The following is a 12,791-nucleotide window of genomic DNA, read 5'->3' on the forward strand; positions in this document are numbered from 1 at the left end:
GTCTGTTACTCTTAGTATACAGTTTAAATACAGGATAGTCAAGATTCAAATTGGATATTTGTCAAAAAAAAAAATTATTTTTTTATTTTTTTTTTTTTGCGAGATGTTGATGATCTAATGTGATTAAACTATTTATGCTAAGCTAAGCTACGCTAAAGTGTTCCACTAAACCTGGAGATCTAAAACTGTAAAACTCAACTGTTTAATTCTAGGTGGCTTTTAAAACATTCCTGTTTACAAAAAAGAAGTGTTGCTTTAAACATTTAAATAAAAGATTTTAAAATAATTACATATTCAATGTTTCTAAATTGGGCTTAACGGTGGAGCAGTGGGTAGCACGATCGCCTCACAGCAAGAAGGTCGCTGGTTTAAGCCTCGGCTTGGTCAGTTTGGCATTTCTGTGTGGAGTTTGCATGTTCTCCCCGTGTTGGCGTGGGTCTCTTCCAGGTGCTCCGGTTTCCCTTACAAGTCCAAAGACATGCGCTATAGATGAATTGGGTAAGCTAAATTGTCCGTAGTGTATGTGTTTGACTGAATTTGTTTCAGTGTTTCCCAGTGATGGGTTGCAGCTGGAAGGGCATCCGCTACGTAAAACATATGCTGGATAAGTTGGTGGTTCATTCCGCTGTGGCGACTCCAGATTCATAAAGGGACTAAGCCAAAAAGAAAATGAATGAATGAATGTTTCGAAGTGGTTTCTAACAGATCTTGTGAATAATCAAATTAAAGCTGCAAAAAAATTACCTTTTTAAAAACAGGACTATTCTACATTTTTAAATATTTAAATTAACAAAACATTCCTTTTAAAGTGCAATAAAAGTAAACAATTATTTTGTATAAAAATACCATTTGACTGCATTTAATATAAAATATACTGTATTTTTGATTAACCCTCCAGTTGACTTACAGGTCAAAAATGACCTGGGCACTATTTTAACAGCAGAAAAAAAACATTTTTTTTTTATCTTGATGTTTGGTAACTTTTTCTAAAATTACCCTAATACTATAAAAAAACCTATTAATTTTCATGAAGGCTGTACACATGGGTTAACGAAGTTGAAGAGTAAGGATGGGGGTGGCAATGAGGTTCGGGGGTGTGTTGGTTGGGAGGCCCCAACATGGCCCAGCTCAGGGCCACTAACGTGCCTTTTTTCTGCCACTTACGACACCCCTGAGTATGCACATAGACATACTGTATATAAGAAATAAGAAAAACTTTTGTCTGTAAATTCAGTTACCAACATGCAGAACCAACACAACATAATGGCAATTTGTAACTTTAGTGGCTATGCATATTAATTTGTACAATTTTATTCATTCAGGTTAGTATGATTTGCTCAACTTCCAATAAGGAATAGGGTTAGAAGTGGGGTTTGGAGGCGCGTCTTGAAACAAAAGCATATAGAGTATATTCATTAATTAATTCCCTTGGAGGAAAAAAAACTCAGCGTAATTTCTAACTATAGCTGATCAAATCATTAAAATACAGGAAAGTGACATATTAAGTAGATCTCTGTCTTTTGTATTGGGCTGTACTTATACCATAGAAATCTGGTAATGATATCCTGATTGCAACAGAGAAATACTAGAAATGTCTCTAGACTGATGGCATTTCATGCCGTTCAGCCTTATAATCTTAAAATATGAGAAAAATCACCTGTTTTGTCATCCCTTCAGACATTACGAAAGAGAATCATTCAAATACTAGCTCTAAAGTGACGTTTGTGAAGAAACAATGGTTTCTGCTGCTCTGTCAGCTGCAGATGTAAATGAATGCCGGAAGAAAGTAGTTCCTCATAAAAAAGGATTTTTAGACTCTTCGTGTTTGATTTTCTTTTTTATATACATGATTATCCCAAAATGTGTAAATGCAATATCACACTCATGTATATGTATATTGTCACATTTGGGGACACTAAGGCATTCAGCCTGCAGGCCGCAGTGCATATATACAGCTATATCGCACTACTACTCATGTGATATTGCTCATATACAGTTAAAGTCAGAATTATTAGCCCCCCTTTGATTTTCTTTTCTGTTTTAAATATTTCCCAAATGATGTTTAACCGAGCAAGGAAATTTTTACAGTAGGTCTGATAACATTTTTCTATTGGAGAAAATCTTATTTGTTTTATTTTGGCTAGAATAAAAGCAGTTTTTTTTTTAAACACCATTTTAAGGTCAAAATTATTAGCCCCTATAAGCTATATTTTTTTTCGGGAGTCTACAGAACAAAACACTGTTATACAATAACTTGCCTAATTATCCTATCCTGCCTAGTTAACCTAATTAACCTAGTTAAGCCTTTAAATGTCACTTTAAGCTGTATAGAAGTGTCTTGAAAATTATCTAGTAAAATATTATTTACATCATGCCAAAGATAAAATAAATCAGTTATTAGAAATGAGTTATAAAAACTATTATGTTTAGAAATGTGTTGAAAAAATTCAAATTGGGGAAAAAATAAACGGGGGCTAATAATTTAGGGGAGCTAATAATTCTGACTTCAACTGTATGTATGTATGTATGAGGCGGGTTAGACAGACACCCCTACTAGCCACTTGGTCTGGTTGAAAATAATTTTTAAACTGCCAGAGCTGCCTCGTCCCTAAAGATTAGAATGTTAGTTTAAGATTGTTTGTCAATATGCATGCAAATGTGAACTTAGAACCGAGAAGCAGCACGATTGATAAGTGTACACGCGAGCAAAAGTAAGCAGGTGAATACCGAATGGTATGAGAGGATGATCAGGCGCCCTTAGCCTGGACAAACTACTGTGTATAGTTTTAGATAAATGAGAATAATTCTTTTAAATGTCAATCTTTTTAAGAATAATTTTGTTGAATAAAAGTGTATGTGTACAGCTATATTTAGCTTGTTTTGACACATTATTTAAAATTTGTGGCAAGGAAATAATTCGTTTAGTGTGGCCAGAGAAAAAAATGGTTGAGCCCTAAAAAGTCATCTGAAATAAAAAAAGAAAAGCTAAGGAGGCATGTGCACAAAAATTAAATCAAGCTATTTTAGCATGCCAAAGTCAAATTTATGCATATATAATATATTTTCCCAACAACAAAATTGTGGCTAGTGAAAATGAAAAAACACACTGTATGTATTGCTTTTTGCTAATACCTTGATTTTAGTAGTAAAAATTGCTACATGTTAGGCAGGATTTAGCACCAATTAGCTTCCTCCATTAGATTCTTTTAATACAATCCTCTGATCTAACTGAAACCCAGTAGAATAGGATTACAGTAGCTTTTCCTCTCTATTGTATAACAAAGTGGGCATGCACTCCATTAGAAAACCATTGTCATACACTGGTAGTAGCATTGTTTCTTTTTGAGGTCAATTAAAAAGGCCTTAGGGTCTTTTGGACCCCTAATATGAGAACACAAGTTAAAGCTTTAAAGTTGACATGGCAGAACTGCAACAAAGCAAACTGAGCAATAAAACAACAAGAGTAAAAGAATCTTGCACTGCATGACTGCCCTGTGTGCATCTCCACATGAAGCTGTAACAATTGATGAACAAAACACAAGGCAAAAGCCCTTCTGCTGAAGAACACACATTTTTTCTCAACCAGTAAGATTAGCAAATCAAGTGAAGCAGGATCCAAGCGGCTTGGAGCATCCCATAAGCATTTCAGCAGCAGCCAGTTCACAAGCCCTATTATCAGCCTGCCTTTATTTTAGCCAGAGCGATGTGACACACTAGAGCAGAGTGCCCTGAGCTTTTACACTGATTGGCAGATTGCAGAAGGACATGGACAGAGGTTTACAGCCTACACTGAGATCTGTCATTGCGTGATCCCGTGTGACACTTGTCCGATGTCAGCATCATGACTCAAGCAGGCTATAATCATTGACATCATGTTCACATCTTCCCGAGGTGCTGCTTTATTCTCAAACAATGAAATCAAAGTCTTCCCATTTAAGAGGAGTGATTGCTGATTTTTATTGGACCACTGAAATAATTGTATAGTAGTTAAGAACCCCCAAAGTGATTTTAATGGATGGATATTACACAAGACAAATGTATGCGTTTCCCCAGCTGCCTGTGAGATTTACGGTATTTTCCCCCTCTTTTAATTTCTTAAAGTACCTTGTGATGTAAGCACTTTTCAGCCAGCAGCGCATGCCAAATACACCAGCACATGAAGCTTCCCTCTGAAGCCAAAGCAGGTGCAAAATATCCAATATACTCAAATGAACTCCATAATGTGTCATTATGTATGCCAACAATTCAGAATCAAACATGACAATCAACAAAGAAGGGAGATACAATTATATGCAAACAATTATAAAGCACAGCTGCTTCACGCAAATGTCATTTTCCCCATCTGATGTGTTCCAGGCTGTATCATTTACTCCAGCGTTTTACCAGAACATCTCATTTGACACTGATGTTTCAGAAACTGTCTCGGCACATGACGTACCTGACTGAGTGTAATGCAATGTGGCATATATTTCTGCTTCAGGGAACACACCTGTCGGGAAAAACGCATTTTCTCTTAGAGAGAAGGGGCATCGCAACAGTCCAAAACACAAACCTAACACACAAGCTGTGGAGATCTGTTGTTGTAACCTGAGGGAAAGATCAGCTATTCCACTTCAAGCTGCCTTCTCAGAGTGAAGCCACTATCTCAGAAATGAATCTCCCTTGACATCAAAGAAAAATAAAATTAAACTGAATTGTAAAGTCATTTTGGGTAACACACAAATTGAGGGCATGGTGGTTAATTGGGTGGCTTTATATAAATTGTTTTACTAGCACTTAAAGGTGATTATAATAAGCCTTCAATATTTGTCTCGTGTTGTTTTATCAAATTAATCAACTCGAGGGATTATTCAACTATTATTTTTTCCAGTAGATGTCTATACAATATACTGGTTTGGGCTGGCAATATGGGTTTCATTGTCAAGGACGAGCCTAAAATATTAAATAATCTGTATTGTCATTTGATGCTCATTTTAATTATTTTAATATTTATTGGATTTTAGCTTTGTTATTCAAAGCATGACTACATTGGCAATGAGTATCAGGGTTATGAAATATATCATTTAGTCATAACTAGCCTTTTGTTCAAGGTCATGACACTAGGTTTTTATTATAAAACTAATTTAATGCCTATGTTTTAGCAAACATCATTTGTAACCAGTTGTTCAATGCACAAAATCATAAGAAAAATCCTGAATATTTAAGACTGTCCCTAACTGACAAACCTTTGATATGCAAAAAAATGATATGCAGAAAAATGAAAATAATATGTGAAATAATTATTAAATAATATGTTGCACAACTACAATGTTGTTACAGCAATAATTATTTGTCAAATGTTTTAAATATAAATTAAAAATGACTTTATTTTTAAATAACTTGTAACCATCATCTATAAATTAATAATTTCAAATTTTGTCAAAAGCATTGCCCAATAATTTTAATGGAAAGTTCTGGAACAACGAACTGTTGCACATTTTTGTAACTGAAAGCGTTGTTTAAAAACAGTTTTGCTATGTTAAACACATGTACAAGGTGTTTTGCCACCTTGTGAGAGAGTGTTAGGGTTTCAGGTGGTCAAGTATTCGAGGAGATTTAAGGCTAAATTAGTTTTTGATTACCAAATCCCTGTACCTTACCCAATACTTTGTTTTAAAGCCAGTCAACAGATGAATAAAAGTCGTTCACAATATTTGCGCATGTTGCAAGTTGAGAAAATTTAACTACATTTGTTAACAAAGTCAAAACCAGCACACAAAAAAAGCATCATGTTTGCTGCTTAAATGAAACGCGTTACCTGAGTTTTGAGGGGTTCTCCGTGCTCAATGATGCTTATAAAAGGGATTTCCAAAAAAGAAGACATAAATTCCATTTGTACTATTTCCTCTTGCGTCTGAGGGAAGGCGAGCACAGCCGAGACCCCCTGGACCACAATATCCTGACACACACACCTGAAGAGCGACTCGGGGTCTCCGCTCTGGGCTTCCCGAGCCACCACGTCCAGGCTCAAGTTGTACGGAAGAAAGTTGTTGCCGCTTTCGGCGAGACCGCTGAGGGCGCGGTGGAGAGCCGCCCGCACCCGGACCGACTGGCGGGGAGGCAGGAGCGCACCCAGGCGCACGGTGTGTCCTATCCGCGCTAGGATGTGGCAGGGCTGCGGGTGAGAATGAGCGGGCTGGACGAGCAGAAGAGTATGCAGAAGGAAGATTTGGGATCCCAAATAAAAGTATGCCAGAAATGTGTAGAAGATGAAATTCATCCTGCTTCACTCTCAGAGGTGGTGATGAGGCATTGTCAGAAGATAGCATTGCTCGCCTTGTTGTCTGGTCTTTTCTTTAACGTCCTGTATTATTTTTGAGCAGGATGGTGTATGAGTAGTGATCTATGGAGTTACTGTGTGAATGTGATACTCAGCTCTGGAGAGGAGGGGGTTTCGCGAAAGGCGGAGATGTCGTTGCGTTCACACCCAAAGATGCACTGGAGAAGCGTAGGCTAATGGGATCATTAGGAGAACGACGTTCTGCAAACTAGACCATAAATACACGAAACCTGTTACTAAAATGTATTTAATGTTACCCAAAGGCATTTTTTTTTAATTACAGTTTTTTAAATTATAATTATTTTCTTTATAGAATTCTTAATGAAAAAAAAGTTTGTCATCACGCTTAAGTCCTTTTGATGTAGCTTTCTTAACAAGTTTGTTCTTATGCAAGAACCAATTGTTAATATAATGTAGTAAATGTTTGCTTCTCACACAAAACACATAAAACTTAGAAGACTTTAAAAAATTGCCAAAGGACATATTTTAATGGTGTTTTGTCCTTTTCGGAGCTTACCACATAATGGGCACTTTTTCATCACTGTTTACTCTTGCTGTATTGCAGAGGAGAGATTTTAGTGTCAGGAGATTAATAAAAGAGGGTGGATAAATATTTAATTATCATTATTTCTTCAGTGTCTCCCCCACTTTTTAAAGTGTTCCAATAATGCCATATAGCATGTTGCAAAAAACATTTTTATTGCAATTTTATTGCAATTACATCAATAAAACAAGCTGATGGAGGTTTAAATTAACATGAAGGAAAATGATAGAGAAGAGAGAGAGATAACAGAAGGCAGGTGATGGTAAGTGGGTCGCTGTTTTGGACCTGAGTATCAGAAATTCGATACGGTCCAGTCATGCGGTAAAATGGAATCTGATGAAGGTGGACTGAAGCCTCAGCCAATCATCCACCCTGTTATACGCTATAAAGAACTAGAGAAGCATGGAATGTGAGACTAACACGGAATTTCCCTTAATCACTAATATTAAGAGATAAAAGCTTAACAGAATATAAAAGTCAACTTCATTTTTATGGTATTTCTTTGCGGTGCAATGACATGTCAGTATAAAATCTTTGGATTCAAAGTAACAAAAACAAACAACAACAAAATAAGACCACTAAGATAAAACAAAAGTCAGCAAGTCTGCGCAATTGTTATAATCTGGATCCTTTTTATATTTTTGAATTTAAAACACTGAAAAAACAATAACAGAATAAATGAAACAGCTTGTGTACAAAGGTATATTTTGCGCCAACAGTAAGAGAAAAAGTATACTATTAAGATTCTGCCACTTTCAAAAAAGAAAGAAACATGGTATATATCAGAGAGGAAAGTGCTCATTTACTGTCACTTCATCATCGGCTGTATTTGAAATTGTTTGCGTGGGTAGGTGAAGGTATTATCATTATGCAGTTAATTCTTGTCAGAGCTATGGAATGGCACTATAAGCATTTTGCCTTTCTCTCAGAACATTGAAATAAGACTGCTGATTCATTCATTCAGTAAATTAAATATAACAAAGCAAGAAAATATATTACACTTATCCTAATAAGTAAAGAAATCAATTCATATTTATATACTTGAAAGGGGTCTGATGCAAAAATGTGATTTAGGGAAAAATTGTGGATAGGGGAAAAATAGAAGAAATTCTAATATACTGAGTAAGTCCAGTTAAGAAGCATGTACAGTGGTGTGAAAAAGTGCCCACTTACTGATTTCTTTTTTCTTTTTTTTGCATGTTTGACACACTTTAATGTTTCAGATCATCAAACAAATGTGAATATTAGTCATAAATAACACAAGTAAGCACATCATGCAGTTTAGGAATGAAGGTTTGTATTATTAATGGAAACAAAATACAACACTACATAGCCTTTTGTTAAAAAGTGTTTGCCCCACTTGTAAAAACATAATTTAACTTTGGTTTATCACGTAAGTTCAATTTCTCCAGCCATACCCAGACCTGATTACTGCAACACCTGTAAGCAATGAAGAAATCAACTAAATAGGACCTGCCTGACAAAGGGTTATAAAGCCATTCCTAATCTTTAAGACTACAGCGATTCATATTGAGAGCCAGTATCTACAAATTTTGTTTACCCAATTCACTTAAACCAAATGTCTTTGGATTATGGAGGAAACCCACATGAACATGGAGAGTACATGCTAAATCTACACAGAAATGCCTCCTGCCCAGGCAGTACTCAGACCAGGGATCTTCTTGCTGTGAGGCAACAGTGCTAACCACTGAGCCACTGTGATGCCTATAATTTCTGTGTTCTGTGACATTCCTGATTTTCTTTCTTTAATTTTCTTGAAGAAAATTGTTTCTGAAATTGATACAAAAAGGAAGATAAACCAAGCAAACCAGCTTGTCATAGTTGAAGTTCAGTGTGATGTAAATGTCACTGCTGAAAGCCCAAACAATTTTTGGGAAGTTTTTCCCCCTCAGAAAGCAGTTCCGATTTTGATTTAGGAATAATCAATTGTCCAGAATTAATTGAGCATAGTGGACATGAGGGACTGTAGTACATCCGGAGCTCCCTTAAATACTGGGTAGGGAAGCCATTCAGGGCTTTGTAGGTAGTCAATAAGATTTTTAAAATGTATCTGACGTTTAAACAAATTAAACCTCTTTTAAATCAGTAATCATATCCAATGCAATGCTGAAAGAACTGGAATAATATGATCATATTTCTTAGTTCTAGAAAGCACTCTAGCAGCTACATTTTAAACCAACTGAAGTTTGTTTATTAGGTCTACAGGCCAATCACCTAGAAACGCATTACAAAAGTCTAACCGAGAGGTCATGAAAGTATGAATAAGCTTTTCTACATTAGACATTGATCGCATATGTCTAAGTTTGGCAATAGTTTTAAGATGAAAAAATGCAATTCTACAGATGGGTGAAATGTGCAGCCGAATCCTCGCCCCTTCGGGGTATTTGCTCAAGGTCTCCTTGAAGCAGTCCAGAAGTTTAGGTTCAGTAAAACTACCCTTATCCATTTCTTTCATGGATGACTGGTTGAGTCATTCAATTGGGAGGAGCTGGGTGAACTTGGGATGTGGATTTATTGGGAGGTGGTGGGGTTGTCTACCTTCAGAAGGAGAGGGAGATTCTGCAGGTGGAATGGGCTCCCCCCACAGCCAGAACCACCTTTTAGTCCATGCCCAACCCCCAAGAGCTGACTCTCAGAAGCAGAGACTGAAGACTAGTGTCAGCTCCAGTTCCAGAGAGCGGCTCAGTGCCTGCACGCCCAGCGTCCTTGCCCTGCTGGCCTTAGCTGAGCTCCTTTCCCTGCCTGCAATGGCCAGACTCCTTTTCCATGCCTGTAATGCCTAGACTCTTTACCCTGCCGGCCCCAGCCCGGCTCTTTGCCGGACCTGCAATCGCCAAACTCCTTGCCCTGCAAGCCCAAGCCTGGCTCCTTGCCCTCCCTGGGTCACCCCTCCTGTTCCTCCCTGGTCTGTCCCTAATCCTCTCTGAACTGTCCCTCCGGCTCCAGCCTAGCCCCCTGCCAGGGTCCCTGACCTGCTGAATCCTCCCTGGTCTCTCTCTACAGTCCCTTCCTGGTCTGCCCATCCTGCTCCTCTCTGGTCTGTCTCTTTGGCTAAACCCTGTTCTCCTGCCGGAGTTCCTGACCCATTGGCCCCACCCTGGGCTGTCCTTCCGGTTCCTCCCTGGTTCCCCACCTGTACTCATGTTCCTGTAGCCCTGTTCTTTCTGTCAACCAGGATTCCTGAACCTCCTGACCCTCCCTGGTTTTGCCCTCCCTTCCCACCCTTGTTTGTCTTGCTGGGTATAGCTTGGCTCCTCTCCCTCCCTCCCTTCCTAGTTTCTTGTCTGTTCATTTCTCTGTCTTGTGTTGTTTGTTGATGTGGCGTGTTTTTTTTTTTTTTTTGTCTTGCTGTGCTACTTGACTGACATGTATCTTGTTGGATGTACCACAACATTTCCTCCCCACTCAGGGTTTAGGGTCTTTTAGGGTGTGACTATTAGTGTGGATCTCATACAGTTTGTGCAGTACTTTTATTAATTCGTCAAGACATGGGTAAAAAGACTCTTAACTTACATTTTATGTTGACTTTAAAGGTGCAGAACCATATGTAGGAATGGCAAATGTATGTTATTGTATGTATTGTATTGCAGTACAAATTCTAAATATTTTATTTCACCGACTCTTCCAATGACGACTCCAAATACGTAAGTTACCTGTAAACTGCTCAGATAAGTTGTATGTTAACTGCTCGGAGATAGTTTACATTGGTGATAAATATATTATTTGTTAGTTAAACATTAAGTAATTGTGGATTTTTTTGACGTTTAAATCTGTGCCTCATCTAGAAGCTGCTGCTGTCCTCTGGAAGCCCAGCCCAATCTCACGAGGTAACGTAATGTACTGTCAGAAATTTCATTCATCTAAAAACATACAATTTTTAAAAAGAGGCATACCCTCAAAACCCACCCCTAAACCTGCCCCTTATTGCAGAGATGAGCAAATCACACTAAAATGAGTGAATAAGATGAATATATAAGAACTAGCAAAAAAGAAAGGTGTGTTTAATCACGACTGAAAGAAAGTATGCTGTGTCCCCAAAGGCAACTCAGGGTGATGAAATATAATTGGGTAAACTGGCAGTGGGCGAAATTACACAGATGAAAACAAAGACACTTCAACATGGAATGCACATTTTCAAAGGACAATTTTTAGATAAGCAAGTATTTTCACTTAGCATTATAGTATTTTTTTTTCTTTAGAAGAGTCAAAATTTTACAGCACCTTTAAAGATATTCACACACTCATTTGTGTCTGCAAAGTAGAATTTTCTTACACATTTTATAAGTAATTCCCAAAATCTAAAATAATCGCAGTAATTTGCAATCAAACTGTATAATTAGACATTAAATCCAGGTTAACTGTATATGTGCTATAATAATATGAGAAACTTTTGGAAAGTGATCATGCACAAAATAATACTATTTTTTTTTCTTCAGCAAAGCCTCTATGAAGTATATATGTAATTGTGTCTGTGTGCAGCATAACCCAACCTGCACAAATACAGTCTCATTAGAAGTCCCTCAGTCACAGCTGTCAGCTAAACCTTTTTTTGGAGCACAACTAACCCAGCCAATTTCCTCGAGACTAAATATTGATCAGTGCGTGTGATCAACTGATCTGAGTTTGCCTGGAGCACACGGGCAGCACACAGAACAGAGGTATTCTTGTCTCAGAAGGTGTTCTGATAACAAGCGAACATCCAGTGACCTTTCAACTATGTGTTTTAACAGCAGAGGAAATGAGGTGAGATTAACAGGGAGGGAGGTTGTGTTGTGATACGAAAGCCAACACAGGACAACACCAATTAAATGAAAGACTTTATCTCTCCAAGATGAAAAAAAGAGAGAGCCAGAGCAAATATTCAGACTTTGCCATTGTTTAAATCATGTCTGCACCTAACAGATAACTCCCTGGCTGTGGAGTGCCCTTGTTCGTTGTCAATTTCACAAACATTTGATACTTAGAAGAGAACATAAGCAGTCTCAAGAGGTTTAGAAGGGTGTGTTAATTCCTAAAGGAAATGAGTGTCTTGAATGACCCAAAAGAAAGTAATTCTTTGAAGGTGATGAGTCAGTGACTGAAATGTTAAAACGCTGAGGTAAAATAAGTGTATGTAATAAAGACAAGGTGAAATATCTTAAAACATGTATTCAGAAAATTGGACTCTTTGAAGATGATTTAAAAAAGACATTATTTTCAATTATTTTAACATTTCCAGGTTTCGCAGCAGTGGAAGGCATTATAGTTGGGTAAACTTTAATGTTTCTTTAATGTTTCGCTTAAATTAAAACAGTATCTTCTAAAATAAAAAGTTGTCTCTTTGCAACGAATCTGGCAGATGAGACATAATTATTTTTGCTTTATTCAACAAATAATACACAATCAACCTCTCCTACCCAGAATAGACTGTATGGTCAGTGTGTAATACGATTACACACCAAGGTATTTACGACACGAAGGAATAGCTTTAGAAATGGACAGAAACATGGTCAAGCTCCTATACGCTCCTTTGCTTTATGCTTTTAATGTAAACCTTTATTCTTCCTTTATGTGTAATAAGGTGTTCTGCAACAAGTCTCTTGCTCATGTATTAATATTAAGGTTTTAATCCTCCTGCAATCAGTGTTTAACTCTATCACAGCTAAACCAGATCATAGATGGTTCATGTTTGATGTCCCTGCAAAGCTAATATGGTGTACTGACTGATTGTTCACATTTTATGTTAATACGTGTGCAACATATTAACATTTTAAGAAACTTTTCTCCATCAGCCTACATCCAGACTGCATAGGCAAATCACCAAACTTCAGAACAAAGGACCATAAAACTTCCTATGGGAAAATAACTTTTTGATTAATCAACTCAGCTCCTAAGGTTGGGTACAAAACCACCCTAATAAAAGCTGGT

The 12,791-nt window shown here is 37.3% G+C and overlaps 1 protein-coding gene across 1 annotated transcript in view; it reads right to left on the reverse strand.

Annotated features, from left to right (window-relative positions):
* Positions 1–6,295, reverse strand: part of grin3bb (glutamate receptor, ionotropic, N-methyl-D-aspartate 3Bb) — a 221,657-nt gene extending 215,362 nt beyond the window's left edge. The window contains exon 1 of the mRNA XM_056468617.1: positions 5,798–6,295. Within this exon, the coding sequence (XP_056324592.1) occupies positions 5,798–6,259 (462 nt within the window). The 5' untranslated portion in view covers positions 6,260–6,295. The remainder of the gene's footprint in view (positions 1–5,797) is intronic.
* Positions 6,296–12,791: the final 6,496 nt, after the last annotated feature.

Source organism: Danio aesculapii, chromosome 11 (assembly GCF_903798145.1).
Source record: "Danio aesculapii chromosome 11, fDanAes4.1, whole genome shotgun sequence".
Lineage (NCBI taxonomy): Eukaryota > Metazoa > Chordata > Actinopteri > Cypriniformes > Danionidae > Danio > Danio aesculapii.